General features: G+C 41.9%; 1 protein-coding gene across 2 annotated transcripts in view; it reads left to right on the top strand.

The window, feature by feature from the left end:
* Positions 1 to 25,676, top strand: part of HADHA (hydroxyacyl-CoA dehydrogenase trifunctional multienzyme complex subunit alpha) — a 41,933-nt gene that overhangs the window by 15,321 nt on the left and 936 nt on the right. For both annotated transcript variants that reach the window (XM_045549201.1, XM_045549202.1), the window contains 11 exons: positions 7,000 to 7,122; positions 7,595 to 7,713; positions 9,074 to 9,130; positions 12,366 to 12,475; positions 14,562 to 14,696; positions 16,733 to 16,904; positions 20,389 to 20,475; positions 22,936 to 23,076; positions 23,507 to 23,575; positions 24,370 to 24,565; positions 25,167 to 25,281. In XM_045549201.1, coding sequence (XP_045405157.1) covers positions 7,000 to 7,122; positions 7,595 to 7,713; positions 9,074 to 9,130; positions 12,366 to 12,475; positions 14,562 to 14,696; positions 16,733 to 16,904; positions 20,389 to 20,475; positions 22,936 to 23,076; positions 23,507 to 23,575; positions 24,370 to 24,565; positions 25,167 to 25,281 — 1,324 coding nt within the window. The remainder of the gene's footprint in view (positions 1 to 6,999; positions 7,123 to 7,594; positions 7,714 to 9,073; positions 9,131 to 12,365; positions 12,476 to 14,561; positions 14,697 to 16,732; positions 16,905 to 20,388; positions 20,476 to 22,935; positions 23,077 to 23,506; positions 23,576 to 24,369; positions 24,566 to 25,166; positions 25,282 to 25,676) is intronic.

The following is a 25,676-nucleotide window of genomic DNA, read 5'->3' as shown; positions in this document are numbered from 1 at the left end:
GTGATACTCCAGCCTCAGCCTCCCAAGTAGCCGGGATGATAGGCATGATCCACTGTGCATGGCTAGATATGTGTTGGCTTTTAAGAAACCATCAGACTATTTTCCCAAAGTGCTTATACCACTTTATGCCACTTTGCATGGTCAGTCTTTTTAATTTTAGACATTCTAATAGGAATGTAGTAATATTTCATTGTGGGTTTGTTTTGTTTTTTTTTTTTTTTTTGAGACAGAGTCCCACTCTGTTGCCCAGGCTAGAGTGCCATGGTGTCAGCCTAGCTCACAGCAACCTCAAAGTCCTGGGCTTAAGCGATCCTTTTGCCTCAGCCTCCCGAGTAACTGGGACTACAGACATGCGCCACCATGCCGGCTAATTTTTTTATATATATATATTTTTTTTTTTTAGCTGTCCAAATCATTTCTTTCTATTTTTAGTAGAGACGGGGTCTCACTCTTGCTCAGGCTGGTCTCGAACTCCTGAGCTCAAACAATCCACCCACCTCGGCCTCCCAAAGTGTTAGGATTACAGGCGTGAGCCACCGCACCCGGCCCATTGTGGTTTTATATTTCCCTAATCACCAAAGATATTGAATATCTTTTGTGTGTTTGTCTTCTCTATTTCTTCTTTGGTAAAATGTCTGTTCAAATCTTTTCCCATTTTATTTGAGCTGTTTTTCTTACTACTGAGTTTTTAGAGTTCTTTCTCTATTGGGATACAAGTCCTTTATCAAATATATAATTTGCAAGTATTTCCTCCCAGGGTGGGCATGGTGGCTCACTCCTGTAATCCCACCTACTTGGGAAGCTGAAGCTGGAGTGTCTCTTGAGCCTAGGAGTTTAGGCCTGGCCTGGGCAACATAGTGACATCTCTACAAAAAATAAAAAAAAAAAAAAATTGGACTGGTGTGGTGGCACACACCTGTAAGCCTAGCTGCTTGGGAGACTGAGGCAGGAGGATCACTTGAGCCCAGGAGTTAGAGGTTGCAGTGAGCTATGATCGCATTACTGTACTCTAGCCTGGGTGACAGAGCAACACCTGTCTCAAAAAAAAAAAATTTCCTCCCAGTTTGTGGCTTATCACCATATAAGAGCAAAATTTCTTAATTTTAATGAAGTTCAGTTTATCAAGTTTCTCTCTTATGGATCATGCTATTGGTGTGGTATCTAAAAAAATGCTTTTCTAACTTAAGATCTCAAAGATTTTTTTCATATGCTTTCTTCTAGAAGTTTTCTTCTTTCACATTTTGATCTGTGATCCATTTCAAGTTAACTTTTGTATATGATGTAAGATAAGGATTGAGGATCTTTATTTTTCTTTTTGCATATGAATATCCAAACATCCTGGAACCATTTGTTGAGAAAACTATTCTTTCCCCAGTAAACAACCTTGACACTTCGGTTGAAAATCAGTTGACCTTATCTGTCAATAATCTAGATTCCTATACATAGTTATCTGTATGTCTTTCATTAAGCCAATATCATACTGTTTTGATTAGTATATTAATATTTTTATAGTAAATCTTGAAATCAGGCAGTATAAGTCCTCCAACTTTGTTCTCTTCTTTCAAAATTATTTTGCCTATACTAGTTCCTTTGCATCTGCATATAAATTTTATAATCATCTTAAGGACAGGTGCAGTGGCTCACACCTGTAACCCTAGCATTTTGGGAGGCCAAGGCAGGAAGATGACTTGAGGCCAGGAGTTCAAGACCAGCCTGGGCAACACAGTGAGACCCCATCTCTACAAAAGACAGAAAATTTGCTGGGTGTGGTGACATATGCCTGTAGTTCTAGCTACTTGGGAGGCTGGGGCACGAAGATTGCTTCAGCCCAGGAGTTTGAAGTTTCAGTGAGCTATGATGAAGCCACTATACTCTAGCTGGGGCAACAGAGTAAGACCCTCTCTCAAAAAAAAAAAAAATTATAATCCTTTTGTCCGTATCTACAAAAATACCTGCTAGGATTTTGATTGGAATTGCATTGAATTGATATGTTAGTTTTGGGAGAATTCACATCCTTAAAATACTGATTTGTTTCTCTGTTTATTCAGTTCTTCTTTAATTTTTCTCCGTAGTGTTTTGTACTTTTAGTGAACGTATCTTGCACACATTTTGTTAAATTTATACTCAGGTATTTCATACTTTTAGGCTGTTAGACTTTTTTACTTTAATTTCTCACTATTAATTACTAGTACATAAAAATACAATTAATTTTTAAACATGAACCTTATATCCTGTGGTTTTGCTGAACTCATTTACTCTAATAGTTCTGTCAGCCTTTTTTTATTGACTCCTAAGGATTTTCCACATAATCATGTAGTCTATAAATAAAGACAGTTTGGCTTCTTCTTTTCCAATTTGGATGCCATTTATTTCTTTTTCTTGACTTACTGCAATGGCTAAGATCTTTGTACGATATTGGATAGAAGTGATGAAAGCAGATACTGTTAACTTGTTCCCAGTTTTAGGGGGAAAGCATTCACCATCAAGTATGACGTTAGCTGTAGGTTTTTCATATATGCCCTTTATCAGGATGAAGACATTCCCTTTTATTCGTAGTTTGCTGAGAATGGGTGTTGAATTTTGTCAGATGCCTTTTCTACTGAGGTAACTGTATGGGCTGTTTTTTTCCCCCCTTTTTTATTCTGTTAAAAGGAAGAAATACTCATAACTACTATAGTATTCATTTCTGTCAAGAGGTCAGCTGATCCGGAGAAAGAGCTGAGCTGTCAAATGTCACAGTAGCTAATTGAAGCAACAACCCAATATGAAAGTAACAGTGAAGCCTTTAATCGCTTACTGTTATAGTTTATGCAAAAGGCTAAAATGCAGAAAGCACCAACTCCTCCCCATACCGTTTTCTCCATGGAATGGTGTGCTGGTTGAGGGTCAGGTGGATTAGCACTTAGTGTGGGTCATCTCACTGTTGAGGAAGCCCTGAACAAAAGGCTCCTGCAGCTTTATGGAGCCCGGGTGGAGGTAGGGAGTGGACTGGGAGTGAGGGAAAAGTGTCTTTAAGATTTCCCCTTCCTTCCTCTATAAAGACACCTCAGCAGAGGCACCTGAAGAAGGCCTTGGCCAAAGGCCTCATATAAAGAGACTTAGGAATGAAGGTGTCTGGGCCAGGAATGCAAATGCATAAGAGCACACATAGCCAGCTCTGGAGACCTGAGTCCTTGACTGCAACTCCCTTAGAGACTGCAGTGCCCTGGCTGTGCACCAAGTCTGGTGTGGGGAGGGCAATATTTCCATTACCCATTCCATATTCCCTTTGCCCTCAGGAAGTACCTCAGTTAGTCATGGTTCTTTGCTTGGCGGGGTAACCTTTGTTCCTAAAAGATGGAGGCTACTAGCAGTCCTGTGTGAATTGGGTGTAGTTTTCCACTGACTAATTATAGGTCATGGTAGGTGCACTGCTTAAAGTGCCACCCCTTGGGAAGATATTCCTTCACCACTGTCCTTCAGGGATGTCCCAGAAAGAGACTGTTGTAGCTGTTCACTTCCAAGTGGTCCCTGCATATCACACAGAATTATCTCTAAACCAGGGCCAAGTTTTCCTTTCCCCAGACACCTTGAGAGACAACCGAAGAGATCTCCCATATATGAGACATATTCGTCTTTGACCTCTGTTGTGTAGTAGCACCCAATTTCCCCCTGGTAATCGGGATTACTCACCCTGACCAGTCCAATAACCCTCCTTCTCTGCCTGTTGATCAGAAGTATGAGGAGCCCAAAGTGACCAGATGGCAGTTTTAACTTCCAGTTCAGTAGAATCATTGTTGTGTCTCCTGATGGAAGGATTCATCCCTTTGGAACTAAATCCTCTAGACAAGCAGAGCCTAAAGTCACAGAGACAAGAAGCAAAAATTTTGCTGGTAGATTATATCACTAGGGGTGATAGTGAGTAGAGCCATTTCTATTTTTTCTCCTTGATTCCTGGGCCCATGAATCCTGGCTGTAGGAGAAATAGCCCATGTGGGAGGCTAACTTAATACGGCATCCCAGAGGACATTAACTAAGCCCTGCAAAGTGTTGCCACTTAGCTGGCCCTGTAACTAAATCTTCAACAGTCCGTTCCATCATTCTATCAAGCCGGCTGCCTCACGATGATAGGGAACATGGTAAGATCAGTGTGCTTCATGATCATGGACCATTGCTGCACTTCACGTACTGTGAAGTGAGTTCCTTGATCAGAAGCAATGCTGTGTGGAATACCATGATGGTCCATAAGGCATTCTGTAAGTCCACAGATGGTAGTTTTCACAGGAGCGTTGCACACCAGGAAGGCAAATTCATATCTACACTAAGTGTCTGTTCCACTAAGGACCAAAGCACTGCCTTTTCCATGGTACATACAGTACAAAGTAATCAACCTGCCACCAGGGAGCTGCGTGATCACCCTGGGGAATCTCCATATGAAGGATTCAGGGTTGGTCTCTGCTGCTGGCTAATTGGGCACTCAGCAGTGGCTGTAGCCAGATCAGCCTTGGCAAGTGGAAGTCTGTGTTGTTGAGCCCATGCATAACCTCCATACCTGCCATTATGGCCACTTTGTTTATGGCGCAATAACAGGAGAGACTGGGGAATGAGTTTGGTATCCACAGAATGGGTCATCCTATCCGCTCAATCATTGAAATCCTTTGCTGAGGTCACTGTTTGCTGAGCATTCACATGGGACACAAATATTTTCACGTTATTTGCCTTTTCAGAGAGGTCTATCCATATACCTATTCCCCAGGTGTCCTTGTGTAGTAGTTTGCTAGGGCTGCCATAACAAAATACCACAAACTGAGTGGTTTAAACGACAGAAACTTAACAAGTTTTCTCACAGTTCCGGAAGCTAAAATCAGGTGTTTGTAGGTTTGGTTTCTTCTGAGGCCTCTTTCTTTGGCTTGCAGATGGCTGCCTTCTCACTGTGTCCTGACAAGGTCTTTCTAATACCAGCACACATCCCTAGTGTCTCTTGTGTGTCCACATTTCTTCCTTTTATAAAGACTCCAGTGAGATTGGATTAGGGCCCACTCTAATGGCCTCATTATAACTTAATCACCTCTTTAAAGGCCCTATTTCCAAATACAGTCACATCTGAGATACTGGGGATTAGGGACTTCAACATGTGCATTTTGAAGGGCTACAATTCAGCCCATAACACCTTGCCACCAGTTTTCCATCCGTGTTCCTCCTAAGTTCCTGACCATCCAGCCAAACCATTGGCCACAGCCTGTGAATCAGTATAGACCCTTAGCTCTGGCCATTTTCCCTTCCAAGCAAAATGAACAACCAGGTGCACTGCTTGAAGTACCACCCTTGGGAAGATATTCCTTCACCACTGTCCTTCAGGGATGTCCCAGAAAGAGACTGTAATGTTACAGCTGTTCACTTCCAAGTGGTCCCTGTATATCATACAGAACTATCTCTAAACCAGGGTCAAGTTTTCCTTTCCCCCGTCAGCGGGTGGTAGGGAACTCCCCATGAGGCCACAGGTGCAGGCTGCAAGAGGAAAGGAGGAATAAGGGCCATGGGTATTTTGGCCACTTCCTCATGCAGCTTGTGCCTTTAGGGTCTGTTCAAGCCCAGTCTCATATATGCCACTTTCCTTTGATAATGGAGTACTGCTGCGCTGGCTCAGTGTATCAGGCAACATGCATTTCATGATAGGCAGCTCAGGTCACCTGGTAAACTTGACAGCCCAGGGTTAAGCTTTGAATCTCCACTAAAGCCCACTAATAAGCCAAACGCTTTCTCAAAAGGAGACCAATTATTCATAGAGGATGGTAGGGCTTTTTCCAAAATCCTAAGGGTCTGCACTGTGATTGACCTATAAGGGCCCACTAAAGACTCCAAACAGCATTTCTGTCTGCTGCTGACACTTCAGGCACCATCAGGTTTGAATCCTGTGCCCCAAGTGGCTGACCAGCTTCTCTTGTTCTGGGCCCCAGTCAAACTACTAGCAGCATTTTTAGTTACTCAGCAAATAGGCTTAGTTCTTTTTCCTCCTTCCCCACACAGGGCAAGTATCTTAAGTGAGAGATTGGTTGTATATTTGTTGTGGGTCCTCCCTCTGTTGGGATTTTGTTTCCTCAGTACCATAGTACTGCACAAGATTGCCTTGTTCACCCCAGCCACTTCTTCCAGTGTGGCTCGTACAGACTTTTGATTGAGAGCCTGATAGGTGTCTGTTTTCATAGCCCTATAAATTCTGTTGTTTGGATTTTTTTAGCCTAGCTCTTTAATCTCCTGTCTCAAGCAGGTTCAAAATCTGGCAGAGGCCTTGAAGGGGAATTCAGTTACGTATTTGTTGCAGGCCGCCTTCTCTATAAAAGTACTTTATATACTAAACATCATGACACGATGAGAGATTTCACTCTACCTTTCTGACCTAGCCCTTTCAGCCTCCTGTACCACCTTAGAACTTCACAAATGTTCCATGGGGAAAATTGACTTTGCACTTGGTTTCTTCTGGCTTCTGATCTGTTGTACATGACCACAAAAACTGTGATGGTTTCACTTTCCCCCGGTAGCATCATTCTCCTTGAGCCAACTCCATTCAGAAGCCTCACATACCCTTGAAAAAAAAATGACCAGCAATCATCAGTTCACCTAAGACAGGCTCTTCCCTCTCTGGAATTTTAGTATATGAAGTCCTTGTTATTTCTATAGCTCTCTAGTGTCTTTACATGGGATTTAGAGATTTATTCTTTTTTTTTTTTCCAGTTTTGCAGCAAGAATGCAGACCACACTAGACATACTACATTCTACTCAGAATTGGAAGTCAGACTGAAACAGTTTCCTTGTTTTCTATCTAGAGCATGTTATCGCACCTCTGATCAGTGTGATTTCCCTTCTTTGAGTCCACAATTTGTGACTTTGCCACCTACCAGTCTCTAGTCTGAAATGGAAAGCTGTGGTAAAGCCTTTGGCTTTGGCAGGCTTAAGTTTTTGACTACCTGGGACTGGTCTAAGACTAATTTGCATTCCAGTCTGTTATGTTCATTATTACAGGACCAGGATTAAAACCTCCAGAGGAACGGACAATTGAATACCTAGAAGAAGTTGCAGTTACTTTTGCCAAAGGACTAGCTGATAAGAAGATCTCCCCAAAGAGAGACAAGGGATTGGTGGAAAGTGAGTGTCATTGTTAAAGAACAAAGGCAAAACTTCTTTTCTAGGAATTTAATTTTATTTGCTGTAGATTCAAAATGAGGAAAAAGCAAATGCATTATTTACTCAGGGCATAAAGTCAATCTTAAGGGATATAACAACTCTGCTCTAGAGTCATCCTCAACCTTACACTAGCCAGTTAAAGTGATTTTTAAAAAACGTTTTATTTTGGAAAATTTTAAACATTAATACAAAAGTAGAATAGTATAATAGTGTAATAAACACCCATGACCCAAGCCTAGCTTTAACATTTATCAGCTAAATAAAGTGTGTTTAAAGAAGTACTTAAGTTGAAATTTATATTGTATGTATCAGAATAAAGAACAGTTCTTTCAGATAGCTAAAATTACTACATTTTTATGGAGTTTACAGAAGAAACTTAACAAGACAGTCAAGGCTCTTTCCAATAAGTATCTAAAAGCATTTTACCTTACAGAATTGACAGCATATGCCATGACTATTCCATTTGTCAGGCAACAGATTTATAAAAAAGTGGAAGAAAAAGTGCAAAAGCAGACCAAAGGCCTTTATCCTGCACCTCTGAAAATAATTGATGTGAGTCTTACCCTATACTCTCACCTTTCTCTTATTTCCTCCCTTTGTATAAAGCCATCTTCTCTCTCTGTTGTCTCTCTGTGTTGCCATCTGGACCATGTATGTTCAATAATAAATTTCTTATTTCTGCTATTGAAGTACTTACCAAAAATAAGGGAGCATAGCAAGCTATAAGGACTCATATAAAGTGACGTATTTGGAGAAAATTAGTACTAGACATACTCATTGGTCTATGGGTTTAAAGCTATCAGTAAGAAGGATAGTAAATAACAAGGCCAGTAAAATATCAGGCATTAATCAAGAGATAATTGAAATGAAATTGATAGCTGTATTCTATCCTTTGTCAAAATCATTGTCAGTTCCTAAAATCTCTCAAGGACTTTCCAATTGCTGTAGTTATTTTAAAAACATTCTGTGAAAGATCAAGGAGGATAATTAAAATGGTCACAGGACTGAAGAAATCTTTGTGTAATGGTAGACTTTAAACTTAGAACTTTTCAGTCTGGAAAGTCTAAGATTAGAAGAACATGTAGTCAAAGACTTCAGAATTGGACAATGGGTCAGTCAACAAATCAGTTTTGAGCAGAAAATACCAGAATACATTATATATGAAACATGACCCCCACCTGCATTTGTCTCACAATCTGAACTGGGGAGATAGACACATACATGTGGTAAGGCAAAAATAAATAAATAAATAACAAAAAATAAATAAATAAAAATGGATTAGAAGGAGAGACAAAATGAGGAATGTATTAGCAAGCTATCTTGATAATTCAGGCTTTAAGTTTGCCTAAGATCCTAAGATATAATACTAAGGTAGCAAAGGACTTGCCCAAGAGAGATTATGAGTTAAGGTCAGATATGCTGAGTTTAGATATTATGGGAAATTCAAGCAACAGTAGTTTAGACAGAGAAGTCAGAGTTAAGGATGTAGATTTGTTTGTTTTTCTTTAATTTGTGAGTCCCATAAATTATGGTGATTTGAGTACAGGATCATACTCATTGCCATTTTGCTTAGGGTAGTTTTAGGTCATGCACCTGAGGAAGAACGCATAGAGAGAGAGAAAAAGGCTGAAAGTGTAAAGATCTACTCACATTTGAAGAACAGGAGGGAATTTGGAAGAATAATTTAAGCTTTTACTTCCATTTTATGCTAGGTTTAGCAGTAGCTTCAGAGATGGATAATTAAATCAATCTAGAGCAACCAAGCACTCAATCCTCTTCTCTTTCTCACTCCACTCTAGACTTTTGACTTACTGTTACAGGGCTAACAACACTGGCAATTTTATTTAGCATTATTTTACCTCTTGCCTATCCATTCCAACACTGATGAACAGGTGCTTTGTATGTTTTTTAGGTGGTGAAGACTGGAATCGAGCAAGGGAGTGATGCTGGTTATCTCTCTGAATCTCAGGTAAAGTTATGTCCTTTCAATTTTTTACTATAAGTTACTAGAAAACCAAAGATCCAATACTCTGTAGAAAGCTGAAAAAAGAAAAATATTCAAAACCTAATAAATTTTTTTTCTACCATTGCTTATCATTTCTTATGATGAATCAGTAAGCAAGTAAGTGGTCTGCAGATGTTTAAACCTGCTGTCACTAATGAGGTTGTAAGTAGAAAGAGCGGGAGCTGAGTTAAAATCCTTTCAAAATGAATCACTTAGACATTTTTTATTCTGCGCTTGGGATGGTTTTATTGAGACAAAATGAATACATTGATAGAAAAATATTTTTCTTGTTTGGGCCTACAGATGAAACTTTGAAGCCCACTCTTTTTTTGGTGAATTAGAAAATGAGCTGAGAGCAGTGGCTCATGCCTGTAATCCCAGCAACTAGGGAGGCTAAGGCTGGAGGATCACTTGAGGCCCAGAGTTTGAGACCAGCCTGGGCAACATAGCAAGACCCCAGCTCTACAAAAATTAGGGGGAAAGTAGCTAGGCACAGTAGCACACACCTGTAGTCCCAGCTACTCAGGAGGCTGAGGTGGGGGATTACAGGAGTTTGAGGCTGCAGTGAGCTGTGATTGAACCACTGCACTCCAACCTGAGCAACAGAGTGAGACCCTGTCTCTTAAAAAAAAAAGAAAATGAAAGGTAGTGTCTCATACCCAGTAAAAGACAAAGGGAGAAGCGGCCTGGGCAACATAGCGAGTGACACCTCATCTCTAAAAATGTTTTTTAAAAAACAGCCAGTTGTGGTGGCACGTGTGTGTAGTCCCAGCTATGTGGGAGAATCACTAAGCCCAGGAGTTCAAGGCTGTAGTGAGTTATTTTATTGCTGCAGTGCACTCCAGCCTGGGCTATAGAACAAGACTTCATCTCCTAAAAAAAAAAAAAAAGACAGAAAGGGCTGGGCTTGGTGGCTCATGTCTGTAATCCTAGCACTCTGGGAGCCTGAGGCAGGAGGATCACTTGAGACTAGGGGTTTGAGACCAGCCTGAGCAACAGAGCAAGACCCCTGTCTCTGAAAACAATAGAATAACTTAGCCAGCCGTGGTGGCATTGCACCTATAGTCCCAGCTACTCTAGAGGCTGAGGCAGGAGGATCGCTTGAGCCCAGGAGCTTGAGGTGGCAGTGAGCTACGATGATGCCACTGTACACTAGCCCCAGCAACAGAGCGAGACTTTGTCTTAAAAAAAAATTTTTTTTAAAGAAGGTATGTATGCACCAGCCTTACCCCTCCTACTTTTTTAGCAAGTTGGTAGTGTTGCAGATTTAAGTAGTTTGGATTGTTTTTAAGTTTTATATAATTATTGAAGAATGATTGCTCTTTGGTTTTTTTTTTTTTGTCTTTTTTTTTTTTTTTTTGAGACAGAGTCTCGCTCTGTTGCCCGGGCTAGAGTGAGTGCCGTGGCGTTAGCCTAGCTCACAGCAACCTCAAACTCCTGGGCTTAAGCGATCCTACTGCCTCAGCCTCCCAAGTAACTAGGACTACAGGCATGCGCCACCATGCCCAGCTAATTTTTTCTATATATATTTTTAGTTGGCCAGATAATTTCTTTCTATTTTTAGTAGAGACGGGGGTCTCACTCTTGCTCAGGCTGGTCTCGAACTCCTGACCTCAAGCGATCCACCCGCCTCGGCCTCCCAGAGTGCTAGGATTACAGGCGTGAGCCACTGCGCCCGGCCAATGATTGCTCTTTGATACAGGTTGAGAGTCTTTATCCGAAAAGTTCAGGATCAGAAGTGTTTTGGATTTTGGATTTTTCCAGATTTTGGAATATTTGCATATATGTAATAAAATATCTTGGGAACAAAACCCAAGTCTAAACGTGAAATGTTTTTGTTTCATATACACCTTATACACATAGCCTGAAGGTAATTTTGTACAATATTTTTAATGATTTTGTGCATGAAACAAACTTTTGACCAAGTTTTGACTGTGATCCATCACATGAGGTCAGGTGTGGAATTTCCTACTTGTGGCGTCATGTCGGTGCTCAAAAAGTTTCATGTTTTGCATTTCAGATTTTCAGATTAGGGATGCTCAACCTATATAAGACAAAAGATGTCTGAAGAGCTCAGGATAGGTTCCAGAAAAACATTTCTTGTACTGGATTGCTTATTGTGCATTTCTAATTTTTTAAAATATCATAACCAGGTACACAGGTACCTACGTACAGAAAAATTAAAGCATAAGTTTCACGAATCGATAATTATCCTCACTGTGTGCATTGTACTCAGTATTTTCTATGTATTCTATTTTTATATATGTATACATTGCTTATCACAACCCAATGAACTTCTGACCTTGGATGGATCTTTACCCACAATTGAAAATCACTGGTTTATTGGACAGAACATGCTGTATGAAGATTAGTAAAGCATTGGTTCTATTCTATGTTCTATTAGGGCATGAAAGCAACTTTATTAGACGGATTCCTTTGAAATGCTGTTTTTAACCATGTAATCTTACTGCTACATCCTATTAATATTAATAACAGCTAATATTGAGACCCTAATCATTTTACTAGTGTTCTCATTTAATCCCCACAAGATTACTGTAAAACATGTGTTCTTTTTCCCATTTTAAGGATGAAGAAAGCTTCTCACTGGGGAAGTGGCAGAACCAGGATCCAAACCTAGACTATAAATCTTATGCTTTTAACCACCAAGTTGACTCATTCTCCATGAGTATTAAGATACTTTTTAAAGTGATAGGTTCCATGTGGAGCAGCTTGCAACCAATGGAAAGAGAACTGGAGTTGGGAGTCATACTATCTGGGGTCAAGTTCCATTTCTGCCACTTTGACACAGTATGGCTTTGAGCAAAGTCATTTAATTTCTCTGGGCTTCCTCTTCCCAATCTTTAAAATGAGAGGGTTGGTTTGAGATGATTGTAAAGGCTTACTTTGGCTCTGAGACTCTAATTCTATGAAAAAGGTTACCATGTCTCTGGTGTAAAGAATCTGAGTTATATCCAAAACTCTTTTCAAAGCAGCAGTTGGAAAGTGCTCCAGATGAGAAGAGTAGGGACAAGACACATCAGTGAGAGACAGACTTCTGCAGCACAGGCACCACTGAGACCCCCTGAGGAATTGGGGCTTCACATGCGTTACCTCTGCTTGCAGAGAAACCAGAACCAAAGGAATCCACATCACCTAGAGTGTGAAGTTCTACCTTTTCTTGTTCCCTTTTACTTTTCAGAAATTTGGAGAGCTTGCAATGACCAAAGAATCAAAGGCCTTGATAGGACTTTACCATGGTCAGGTCCTGTGCAAGAAGAATAAATTTGGAGCTCCACAGAAGGATGTTAAGTAAGTTAAACTCTACCTAGGACTTGTGAATTTCACTATGGGCAAAGCTTATAGGTATCTTTGAAAACCTACAGTGCTAGATTTGTGTCTTAATGCAGTCTTGTCCTCAACCTCTTCTGTCCTGAGTACATTACAGCCCTTATTCCTACCAAGAACTTTTTGGCTTTCAAAGTTCCACATCTTCTGATTTTTCTCTAGACCCCTCTGTGACTGCTATAGAGGCTTCCTTGTCTCATATTGATGCCCCTAGAAGTCTGGTTTAGGTCCCTCTTTCCAAACCAAACATACACCCTCTGCACTGTTTGTTTTCTCTCCCTGTGATTTGATATGCCATCTCTGGGAACTTACACTTCTTCCTCATTAAAAAACATAAAGCTTCAATGTAATTGCTAAAATCTTGTCCTTCTTTTAGCTTACAACCTAAGCACTGGAGATTCTACTTGCCTGTTTCATGTCTGTTCTTGTCAGCAAGCCTTTTTCAGTGTTACGCTGCCTAATAGCAGTTCAGTGTCTTAAGTTTAATGATGCCCCTAAACTCGTCTTCTAGCTCTGTCATTTTTAACGTGGTTGATTTTTTGCCTCCCAGGGGACATTTGACAATGTCTGGGAATATTTTTGGTTATCACAACTGGGGAGGGACGGATGCTACTGGCATCTAGTGGGTAGAGGCCAAGGATGCTGCTAAATATCCTACACTGCACAGGATAGGCCCCCCCAACAAAGAATTGTCCCATTCAACATGTCAACAGTGCTGAGGTTGAGAAACCCTGTTCTAGCCAAGTTACTGTGAGGATTTAAGAGAAGCAGCTAATGTTACTACCTCCTCCATCCTCTCACCTTTAATGAGATTACAATCCAAAATAGAAAATAAAATGGATAAGAACCCTGGGTGAAACAGATAAGAGTCTAGCCAAGAGAGCTGATTTCCAAATAGATTCTGAAATACAACCTTAACCACTTCTCCCACACACTTAGTGACCAGGATTAGTCCGCTCTGAAGAGCCAATTGCATTTGTTCCATCTGCCTTTGATAGTACCTGTATTCAATGGGTGGGGTAACTTACTTCCATGTTGCAAGAGAAAAATGATGGCCACTTAAATCTGCATCTCCCCACAATCTACAAAAATCAGGCATATTAACAAGGAAAACAAAGCCACCCATTTCCCATGCACAGCATAAGTTAACCTGCTGGATAATTACACAAGTGGGGCATTTCAGGGATGCTGAAGATGTTAATCAGAGAGATTCAGTAAATTGTGAAATGTGTTAAGTTTAAATCTGCTGTTGTAGACAAACATTAAACAACTATAAAGCCCCCATTTAAGTTCTGATGTTAAGAAGCAGAATATAAACAGTTAAAAAATGAATGATGTTTTAGCTGTGGGTTCTGTTATGCCAAAAATCACACTAGTTTTAGATTTTATTATTATTGTTGTTGAGCTAAAGCCAACATGCCAGCAAATCCCCCACCAAAAAAAAAAAAAAAAAACCAAATAATCCATTCTTATTCTCCTTGTTCAAAATCAAAAACTATTATAAATAATGTTAAATACTGATACTGTTTTATGTTTATGGTTTGAATGTTTTAACATAAAAGGAATCCTTCTGACCATCAAGACTTTTGAACTAATCCAGGTAAGAGGTGATAAAGGCACAGATTTCAGGAGAAATGAACAATGATAACAGGAAAATGATAAAATCACAAAAAAACAAGTAGTTAACAAAGAAGAGAGGTTAGTCTTTGGGTATAGCATTGCAAGTTGGTTTTTGGTCGGAAAACAAACATAATTCATGTTGACTTAAGCAACTGGATTGTTTTATTTTCAGTAATCTCTAGGCATGATTGAAGATTAGTATAATTCTGTCTTCTTGGATAGACCAATTCTTTTAGACCTAATGGATTTTTGCATTTAACTTTAAAAATCAATCACTTATTTAAGGTTGTATTTTTAGTAGTAAAAATTATTTGAAACATAGTTGTGCCTGCTTTAGTTGGTTTATTGGATGGTAACTTGGGCAATCTTCCACGTTTGCTGAAATGAGTAAGAGTTGGCAATCAAAAGTCATTTCGTCCTTCCCTTGCAGGCATCTGGCTATTCTTGGTGCAGGGCTGATGGGAGCTGGCATCGCCCAGGTCTCCGTGGATAAGGGACTAAAGACTATACTGAAAGATGCCACACTCACTGGGCTAGGCCGGGGACAGCAGCAGGTGTTCAAAGGGTAAGCCTACTCTTTGTCTTTGCCAGGAGTTGGAATGTTTTTTTGTTGTTGCTTTTTTGCCATCACAGATTCTTTTTCCTGAACATAATGAGTACTGGATATTCTGTAGTTAAGCCAAGTCTCTTTTGATTTTTAGAAGTGCTAATTCCTGCTTTCATTTCATCATAGATATGATAGGGCATTAATACCAGTGGAGCCTTGTAGTCTTAGAGTGCAGAAGGGAAACTCTTATCTAGTAGATATTTTTAAATACCATTTATTTTATGCTTTCCTATCAGACTAAAAATTCTCAGGTCTGTGGATTGTGATGCAGTGTGCATGTAATTACAATACTGTTATGGATTATTGAAACAGCATGCCTCTGTGTCTCTGTTGAGAGGACAGAGGTTAGGCTGTGAGGAGGAAGGCAGGAACTGTAGGGTGAAGGCAGGGCCTGGATCAGAACTCTTGTGCCTTGTATTTCCTGACTGGCATTACGAAGTAAAGCAGTGAATTGATGAGTCCGCAACATCTGAGGCTTTACAGACTGTCTCTGTCTTACCTCTGGATTAATACAGGGGGAATATTATTCTCCCTGCTCTGCACCCAGCCCCCTCACCCACCCACCGCCCCAACCTGTCTTACAGAGGGGAAAAATGGAGTGACAGCTTGGCCAGACTGGGGGTGGGTTTCAGCTCACATTTAATGGACAAGCTGGCTGCACTTAAACTGTTCTGCATGTGACTTTAGCTGAGTGGGCTTTTTTTGTTTGTTAAATGGATTATGTAGCTTGAGCATGTTGTTCCCCCTTTTCTGCAGAGAAGCTCATGTATTGCTACCATAATGCTAACCAGGACCTGTCAGGTTTAATTACTGTAAGATAACGAGTAGTAGTAACAGATTCTGACCAAAAAATAGCACATGCTACATAGCAACATTGCCTGAAGCTAGCATCCAAGCATCCTAAAACAGCATTTCATACAGTCACAAAATAAGAAATTACTGCTCTAGAATAGCTTCCTCCTTTGATCTCTTTTGTATACAGCCGTCCTGGGTTTCCCTTTGTGTCTGAGAAACATCAGGTTCTGATGAGTGTCACCTGACCATACTGCTGAATTGGGATGTAATGTTTCCTGTCTTTGCTTGGAAACAGCTTCATCAGGCATTAGAATTAGAGCAACTAATAATGTTTTAAGCTCTGACAAGCATCTTGTTTGCTAACTGCTGTCATGATTGTCAGAAACCAAGAGGTTTGAACCCATATTTTTAAGATCTTATTTGAATACTCATTTGAATTTATCTTGTGGCTTTTTCTTTTGGTTAAGGAAATTAGTGAATGGAGTTTAGCTTCATTATTCATTCAGAGGAAAACTCTAAGTCATTCATTCTAAAAGTGTGGTCAGATTGAACCTAAGAGAGCCTGTTTTCCTTAGCAATAAAAAATAATCAGATAAATGTCTGAGTAGCAGGAACCCTTTTTAGTTCCCTGTGGGAAAGAAGAAACTTTGAGTTAATATTTTATGTAATCAATGCGATGTGCTTCTAGGTGATGAGTGGGAAGTGGATTGAGAATATAAGAAGTAATGCTTTGTCCTCTAGAAGATTACAATTACAGAGTAACATAAAATGATATGTAAACAAGGAGAAAACCATGTGGTCTAAGACACTTTGGCTGCTTCCCCTATCGTGGGTAATTATCAGAGCTGCTCTTTTGTTTTGCCATTCTAGTATTCGTGTTATTTGCTTCTCTTGGCAAATTTAACTGGTTTACGAGTGATACAGTGTATGTAAATTAGGCATTTAGAGGCATTCTATGGTAGAAAGAATTATGTACTTGGGGTCAACCTGTCTTTGAATGTTAATACCCTCCCTTAACGAGCTGTTTGACTACAAGCCCCTCTCAGCCTTTTGGAGCAACTCAGCTCCCTCAAAATGGGGGTAATGTAATAACTACCTCACAGAGCTGGGGAAAAACACCTAACACATCTGGCCCGTGGACATTCAATGAACATTAGTTTTCTTTTCTTCCTCTCTGACTAGGAATATGTTTTTTCTAGATTGAATGATAAAGTGAAGAAGAAAGCTCTAACATCATTTGAAAGGGATGCCGTCTTTAGCAACTTGACTGGGCAGCTCGATTACCGAGGTTTTGAAAAGGCCGACATGGTGATTGAAGCTGTTTTTGAGGATCTTAGTCTTAAGCACAGAGTGCTAAAGGAAGTAGAAGCGGTAAGTATAGGCTCTGTTGTATTGGAGTCCCAGTGTAGTAAGTAGAGGACACTGAGACGGAGTTTTTAAAGGGCCTATTGGAAACTCTTGGTGCTTTTTATAGGACTATTCATTTCTAAACGTAAGTTTTTATGTGAGCTCATGCATACTTCATATGTTATAAAGGTCAAATGTAAATCCTAAGGGAAGAAAATCAAGTAGCTTATTAACATAAGCACAGGGTTCTTTAGCCTTATTCATGTGGATTCCAGTCACCCAAACATACAGGTAACCTCTTGGAGTATAGCCAGATGTCTTGAGATTTTTGGTTGGCTGAAGCCATAACTAAACCTCTTCAGGTCTAGGCAGCAAAGGAAATAGGGGAGAAGCAGTTTCTCCAGATGCTTGTTCTGTGGAAATGCTGAGTTGGTCCAGCTCCCAAACGCTCTACAGAGCCATTTCTTGAGATGGGATGACACGAACAAAAGGAGTACTTGAAGTAGGTGGTATGAAGAGCGAGCCCAGGGAAGGAGAAATGTCTGTAGTCTAGGCATGAGTGGAGCCAAGGCCTGGACTAGCCTACAGTTACGTAAACAGCAGGTTGGGTAGTAAATAGTACATGAAATGGTACTGAGTTGGCAACACTTTGGGTGTCTGGAGCAGCAGGCTGTGGTGAAGCAGGCAGTATTCCTAAGGTGCCTCTCCATGTGGGGCAGTCTCTGCTCCACTAAAGACTGAACCTAAGGAGGTTTAGGAACAGGAGACAAGCAGTTCTACTGGGAACAAATTCCACTTGTGAGACACACATTTCAAAATCTATTCTTTAGGCAGAGTGTAGTGCTAGATTCAAATGAGGGAAAAAATTCAGAAGAGCTTGGTAGATTTATGTCCCATTTATGGCACTTCAGGTTAGAGGTTGGGATGATGTTCCTAGGGCTTTGCAGGCACTGCCAAGCCGGTGGTAGGCAGATTCTAGAATCAAATCAAGAGAAGTGTTGACTAGAAACAAATCAATACAGTAGTTGCGATTGAAACATAAAGGTTACAGGAGAAAAGAGAAGGGACAGAACCTGGAGGCAAAGAGAAGGAAGCACAGGGGTTGTGTGTGAGCATGCAATACTCGGGGAAGACAGTAGGGCAATGTGAGCAAAGAGATGCAAAAGGGAGGGTATGTATTCAGGGAACCACTGATTTTTAGCAGATAGTAAGAAAAGAAATACCAACTTTAGGGAGAAAGATTATTAGTACAGATAAAACCCAAAATGTTCTGTATGTGATGGTTATATGTTATAACATGTCAGGTGCCCTGGTGAAGCTCGTAAAATCATCTAAGGTAGGAGATTCTCAAAGAAGTTACTCAGGAAGCCTGGAAAATGGCCGGGCGCGGTGGCTCACACCTGTAATCCTAGCCCTCTGGGAGGCCGAGGCGGGTGGATCGCTAGAGGTCAGGAGTTCGAGACCAGCCTGAGCGAGAAATTATCTGGCCAACTTAAAATATATATACAAAAAAAATTAGCCGGGCATGGTGGCACATGCTTGTAGTCCCAGCTACTCGGGAGGCTGAGGCAGTAGGATCGCTTAAGCCCAGGAGTTTGAGGTTGCTGTGAGCTAGGCTGACGCCACGGCACTCACTCTAGCCCGGGCAACAAAGTGAGACTCTGTCTTCAAAAAAAAAAAAAAAAGGAAGCCTGGAAAAGAGTGAAATCCAGAATGGTCTAAATTTAGAAAATCCAACAATTTTAGGTGAAGAAACCTTGAGGAGGGCATTAAGTCCATCTTCTCATCTGGCCTTTACATTCTTTTTATTATTATTATTATTTTTTTTATTTACTTGCTAAGATTCCCACATCCTATGCTTTCTTTATAAGAAAAATTTAAAGCTGAATCTACTGATAGTTCTTCAAGGATTTAAACATTATCTTCTCTTACCATAGAACTCACCAAAACCCATGCCTTTGCCATTCTTCCTAAGACATTGTCCCTAGACCCCTGTCTCGGTTGTCCTCCTATCTTCATCATAGGTCTCAGTGTTCTATTGCAGTGTAACAAACCAGCACAGAACATAATGGCTTAAAACAACTATTTTTTCACAATTCTGCAATTTGTGCAGGGCTCTGCAGAGATGGCTGGTCCTTAGCGCCACTGGTTTTAGGCCTGGGGTCACTCATGGGACAGCAGTCAGCTGGAGGTTTGCTGAGGATGTCTCAGTGCTTCCCCCAGATGGCCTCCCTCTACCTGTGGCCTGTCCTTGCTTAGTCTTTCCAGAACTTCTCTACAGTGTGGCCGCTGGCTTCCAAGGAGCAAAAGCAAAAGCTGCCAGGCTTCACAGGGCTAGGGTCACTTCTGCTGCATTCTGTTGATAAAAACAAGTCACAAGGCCAGCCCAGATTCAAGAAGGGAAATAGACTCCACCTCTGGATGGGAGGAAAGACATGAATGTCTAAGGAGGGGAGGAATTGTAACCAGCTATCTTTGGAGACATTGGTTTGCTCTTCATAGAGGATTTTACCACCAGCATTAGATACTATCCCACTAATAATGCAGCTTTAGACTGTGTTTGCTATACTCTCAACTCACATTCCACTTTTGATTAACTAAAACCATGGGATCTTTATCACAAATACTGCCAAGCCAGGTCTTGTCCATCAAGTGCCTATACAGTTCTTTTCTTTCTTTTTTTTTTTTTTTAATCTGAATGCAGTATTTTACATTAATCTCCATTATAATTGATCTTATTTTTATGCTCAGTTTTTTAGTGTGTTGATTGTATCTTCAACCTTGATTCTCATCTGTGATGTTAGGATTTGGCCTGTCCCAGATTGGCACAAATTTGGCAGGTGTTCCTTCCACATTTTTCATTCAAGCATCTGAATAAAAACATGAATACGTTGGGATCATGGCCAGAGTGCTGAGACAGTCTGCATTAGAGACTGTTCTCCAGGTTGATAAAGCTAATAGTTAATAGTATTCATGTACTACAGATACAGTTATAGTGGGGTACTATTATTTGGTAACACACTGTATGAAATGAGATAGGCATGCATGTCATGACTTGTTCTTATACAGGTGAAGGGCAGTGAGGGTAGGGAGGTCTCAAAGGCTTTCAGGCTTGAGGGCAGATCCAAACAAGAAAAAGGGCTCGACATCCGTGCTGGGTCTTGAAATGAATGAAATTGTGATTCAAGGCCATTTTTTCGGTGTTTATCTAAGGCGTCTAATTGATGCAACTGCTGAGATGTAGTCTCCAGGTCAGGATTAGGTGACCTTATGATGGACCATAAGTAGGGAAGGCTGAATGGGAAAAAGAACAAGGTCAACAACATTTGCCAACACAAAAGCCCCTGGGTCGTCCTAAGTGTCTGGGCTAGTGATATCTACTATCACAGCAGTGGTGGGTGAGAGGTGAGAGGTGGGCTGGGCCCAGGTGTCTCTCATTAGCTTTGCTGTGGCCTCTAGTCTTCTCCCTGGCTTACATGACACATTCCTAAATGCTTTTCCCCTGCAGGTGACTCCAGACCACTGTGTCTTTGCCAGTAACACATCTGCTCTGCCAATCTGTGAAATTGCTGCTGTCAGCAAAAGACCTGAGAAGGTAAACTCTGAACAGAGAAAAACCCTAAAAATGGTTTATTGCCTCAGCCTCACTGGGGAAGGCTTAGAACTTGAGTTGAGTAGAGAAGGGACTGGTGTGGATTATGAAATGGATGGAGGTGATTCCTCAAAACCGAGCACATGAACACTAACACCATGACCAATGTGAGATGCAAGAATAAGTGAAGCACAACTAAAATAGCTTTTTGGTGGTTTGCATCCCTAATACATGATTTTTCAGGTTCAGAATATAAAACCTACCTTTATCCTACAATTAGACATTGAGAGAGAGCCCCTAAAACAAGAAGGGGTGCTCCAAAATATCAGTTCAGCTATAGAACAGGGTCTACTTACTGGTTTGGTTCCAAGTGTAGATCCGGGAGTGGAGGGTCAGTGGGAGTGGTGGATGTGTCTGCCTTTGGGTTTGCCTATACCTTCTACCCGGGACATGAAAGGGCTGGGTGTAGAAGCACTTTCAGTGAGTATTCGAAATGATGCCTAGACATTTATTTTTGCTTTCAACCGGAGTAATTAAGGGGAAGTGAAATCATTAAAGGAGAAAAAAAAAACCACCTCACTTCTGTGGAGGATACTAGTTAGCCAGTTAGCCTCAGCCAACCAGAACAAGCCAGAGGGAGGCAGGAATTATAAAAGGCCCTTAAACAGCTGAAATTGTTAATACAAAGTCTGTACTAAAACCACAAAAGCCTACTTATTCCTACTCTTTGCGTTTGCTGATGCAGGGTAGTCTAGTTTCCTAACACACAGCGATTAGGGGTGATGTGGGGCCCGATGGAGGCAGGCTCAGTGATGGCAGCTGACAGTCTGACCCTGCAGGAAGACACAACAGCAGTGTCATCTGTTTATAGACTTCACAGGTGGACAGTCTGGCCATGTCATTGTCCAAGGCACTTCTATGGCATTTAAAATCAGCAAAGGGGAACCCATTGCTGTTCATTTGATGCTAACCTCTCCTTCCCAGCAGAGTAGAGCAAGTACCACACTTTGCAGTCCTAGCCTCTGGGTATCTGGGATAGCTTTTCTTACCTGCTTGCCTTGTCATTCACATAAAAGTAAGGCCAAAAGGGCACAGGTAGGCTGACCAACCCTCTCAGTTTGTCCGGGACTGAGGGCTTTCCCAGGACACAAAACCCTCAGTGCTACAACTGGGAAAGCCCTGGCCATCCAGGATGAGTTGGTCACCTTTGACACAACTTTCTGAATGATGTAAATATATTTTGCTTAAGGCAGTGATTACATGGGTGTATATACAATTGTCAAAACTCACTGAACTGAACACTGCATTTTATTGTGTGTAAATTATGTGTCAATAAAGGCGAATTCCTTTTGCTCAGTAGTACTGAGTCTGAATCAGATCCTAAGTATTTTAGACATAAGTAGAAGGATTTAGGGGTTAGAAGCAACTTTTAGATTGAGAAATTAACATAACATGTAATTGATCTGTATATTACATAACAGCAAGTGGTCAAGCTTTGGAGACAGGCAGGCCTGGGGTGGAATCCCACTCTGCCATTGTCTGACTGACCCTGAGCTACTAATTTTAACTTCTTGATCCCTTTTTATCCTCATCTAGGTAACTTAGACTGACTAGTTCACAGGGTTCTAATGGATTAAATGTGAGAAATAATTGCTAAATGTATTAAAGAACAGGTGGATAATAAGCAGTCAATAAGTGATAGCTCTTACTAGTTATACCTTATAGGTAAAGTGGAGGGAGAAAGCAAAACTATAAATTAATGAATTAGACTTCTCTCACAACTGTATTTTGAAGACTATATAATTGTTAGCTTAATGAGGTGGTTCTCAAACTTTAAAATGCATTCAGCATTTAAAATGGATTCAGCAGATCTGGGGTGGGCCTGAGAATTTGCAGTTCCAGTGTTCCCAGGTGATGCTAATGCTGTTAGGTCCAGGTACGACACTTTGAGAATCGCTGGTTTAATGAGTCTTCAAGTGCTTTGGATTATTGAGGAGCATTACTTACACCTAGTATCCTGGTGGTGAGGCCCATCCGTGTAAAATGCAAATACATCCCGACAGTCCAGCATATTAATTAATTCTTCTGCCTGTCCCTCCTGCCCAAGAAAAGTGGGTCCTCTCACCTAGACCCTCAGCATCACTAATATAAGTGGAACCGTCATTCATCCTTCCCTGATAAATCTAGTCTGGCCTTTAGCTGTGATTTTGGCACTGACTGTTGGTAGGATCAGATGTCCCTGGTGAAAAGCCTTAGAAGCAAATGGAAGAGGAGGATTCCGATATGCTCTCCCTAACATACTAAACTTTTTATTAAAGAACCATGGAACCAAATCACTTGACTATATCAAGCCGTATTGCTGTAGCAGAACCACCTTTCTCTGTAATGTTTTCTTAGCAAAAAAGGAATGCCAATCCCCTTTTCAGCATGCCTCACTCTGTTGGCGTTTGGTTCCCTTGCCAGGTGATTGGCATGCACTACTTCTCTCCCGTGGACAAGATGCAGCTGCTGGAGATTATCACAACTGAAAAAACCTCCAAGGACACAACTGCTTCAGCTGTAGCAGTTGGGCTCAAGCAGGGGAAGGTCATCATTGTGGTTAAGGTAAGGAGCTGTGTAACAGAGTGGCAGATTTTGAAAAGTTCTAAGAAGACTCCTTGTACCTCCAGGCTTGTTTATAAGTATTCTGGGGCAAATACACCAGCTTTTGATATGATTTTCCTGGGTTATCTCCAGCATGGACAGTGGTACTGACTCTGTCCTGCTGAGTCAAGTTGGTAGTGGGGAGTGTCTGGATGTGGCAAGGTTCTCCCAGCCACAAACTATATGCTGTGCTGTTTGATTCAAGCCAGGCCACCCCTGGTATGGCTTCCCCTGCCATTAAATTTTAAGAATTCTGGTTGAAATTTTAAATCACCTTAAATTTGAAATGACTTTCAAATGACTGAAATGACCCTGAGAAAGGGAGAGAGGTTTCCGACTTGGGAGGTACCAGCAACAGGTGCCAGTGAGCTCATGTTCTCTCCTTTGGCAGGATGGGCCTGGCTTCTACACCACCAGGTGTCTTGCCCCCATGATGTCTGAAGTCATCCGAATCCTCCAGGTCGGTATCGCTCTCTGGAGCGTCTGAGACGCCTTCCACTCCTTCAGTCAGGCCTCGACACTGCCAGTGTTGAGAGGCAGGTTTCCTTGTGACACACCAACTCCTGCCTCTTGTCCAGGAAGGCCCTTTGTGCCATCCCTCTGCAATGGGCAGTCACAGGGCTCGTGTGGCACTAAAAGGGCAGAGCTTTAACCTCCGCTTTTCTGCCTTGTGCTGCTCTGTCAAGCCAACGGCCTCCCGACATGTCTTCTCTGCTGTTTCTGCCCCTCACCCCTCTGAGGCAGGGACCATCCAGAACAGGGCCGTTCGTCTGACTGGTGCTGCGTCTGCTTCCACGGCACACGGACCCCTCCGGTGGCTGTCCAGGTCACTCCGGCAGGAATGGAGGGGGGTCCTCGCAGGGCACTCACCCACACTCGGGGACCACAGGCTCTGTAGCACTGTGCTTTGACAGTGTTCATTCTGTCCGTCATGGCACATTCTGCCCTGTTTGCCGTGGAGTCTCCTTATTATTAAGATTCAGAAATGCAAACAAGCAGCAAATAAATGATTTAGTCATCTCCAAACTTCCTTAAAGTGCTGTAGATAAGAGAAGGCTCAGACTTTCCACTTGTGGCCCCCACACATCTTTGTGTCTTCCTGAATGAAACAGTGCCAGTCCTGGGCTTGCCAGGGGCCACCCAGAAGCGAAGTAGGTTTTGCACAAGGCTGTGTCTGGGGGCCAGTACAGGGAGCCCTTGCGGGGGTATCTGGGCTGGCCCTCCCCTGAGGTCCCTGCTTCACTTCTTATTCAGGAAGGAGTTGACCCCAAGAAGCTGGATTCCCTGACCACGAGCTTTGGCTTCCCTGTGGGTGCTGCCACACTGGTGGATGAAGTTGGTGTGGATGTAGCAAACCATGTGGCAGAAGATCTAGGCAAAACCTTTGGGGAGCGGTTTGCAGGTGGAAGCCTAGAACTGCTGCAACAGATGGTGTCCAAGGGCTTCCTGGGTGAGTAGCCTCATGGGAGCATAACTGGCCCATTAGTTAGAGTTCTGAGCAGTTTCCTGAGACCAAAGGGTTACAGAAGGCCTACATGGCAGAGTTTTCTAAACACAGAGCCTTTGTCATAGAGGAATTAAAAAATGGTTTCATGAGAACCTCCTCTTAGGCTGGGCCTATAGATTATAGACAGAAGGCAGAGCTCTAGCCTTCTGGCCTAAGTTGTGCCAGATGGACAGACATGTTCATCCTGCCCATGGCGAATGCTACGTGCGTGATACTGCAAGAGCAAGCTCTGCATCCAGGCTTTACTATAGTGTCCGGCCACCTGTGGGGAGGAAGTAAAACTTTTCAGTACAGAGTATACAGTTGAGGCTCACAGAGAGGTGGCGTTCTCTCTCAGCAAAATCAACATTAGGACTTAGGTATCCTAAGGCCAGGTGTTGCATGTCTGGACATTAAAACTCACCCAAGTGGCCTTTCTCACCTAAATACACAGATTTGGGTGCATCAAGCTATCAAAGCTTTATAGCAGACCAGCAGAGACAAGCATTCTCAAGGCCAGGGTTCTGAGAACAAACAGTAACACCAGTTTCTTGCTTCTTTTTAGGTCGCAAGTCTGGGAAGGGCTTTTACATCTACCAGGAGGGTGTGAAGGATAAGAACTTGAATTCTGATGTGGACAGTATTTTGGCAAGTCTGAAGATGCCTCCTAAGTCTGAAGTGTAAGTCTATTTGAGTGGCTAATGGCCTGGAACAGATGTTTCGCTGACAGCCCAAAGCTGCTCAGCCCCTCTCCCATTTTGCTTATGCCCGCCCTACCTCAATGGAATAGTGCTTTCCAAGCATACGGCCCTTCCACATGCTCCTCAGTCTGCCAGGCATCAAGGTGAGAATGCGGCTGAGCCTGGTGAAGTCCCCTTCCTGCTCCAGCCTTCCCTGTGCAGGTCCCAGAGAATGGCTGGAAGGACGGATTCTCAGGCCTCTTCTTCTCCCAGATCTTTATTATCATTTGTGAGCAACTGACTGTTGCTGATGTCAAGAGATACTATCTCCTCAGTGCCAGGCCCTGTTCTCGGTGCTCAGTTTCATGTTAATTAGAGTAAGTAACTCTCCACTT

This window comes from Lemur catta, chromosome 4 (assembly GCF_020740605.2).
Source record: "Lemur catta isolate mLemCat1 chromosome 4, mLemCat1.pri, whole genome shotgun sequence".
Classification (NCBI taxonomy): Eukaryota; Metazoa; Chordata; class Mammalia; order Primates; family Lemuridae; genus Lemur; species Lemur catta.
Note: the sequence above shows the minus strand (reverse complement) of the source record. Positions and strands in the feature narration are given on the sequence as shown.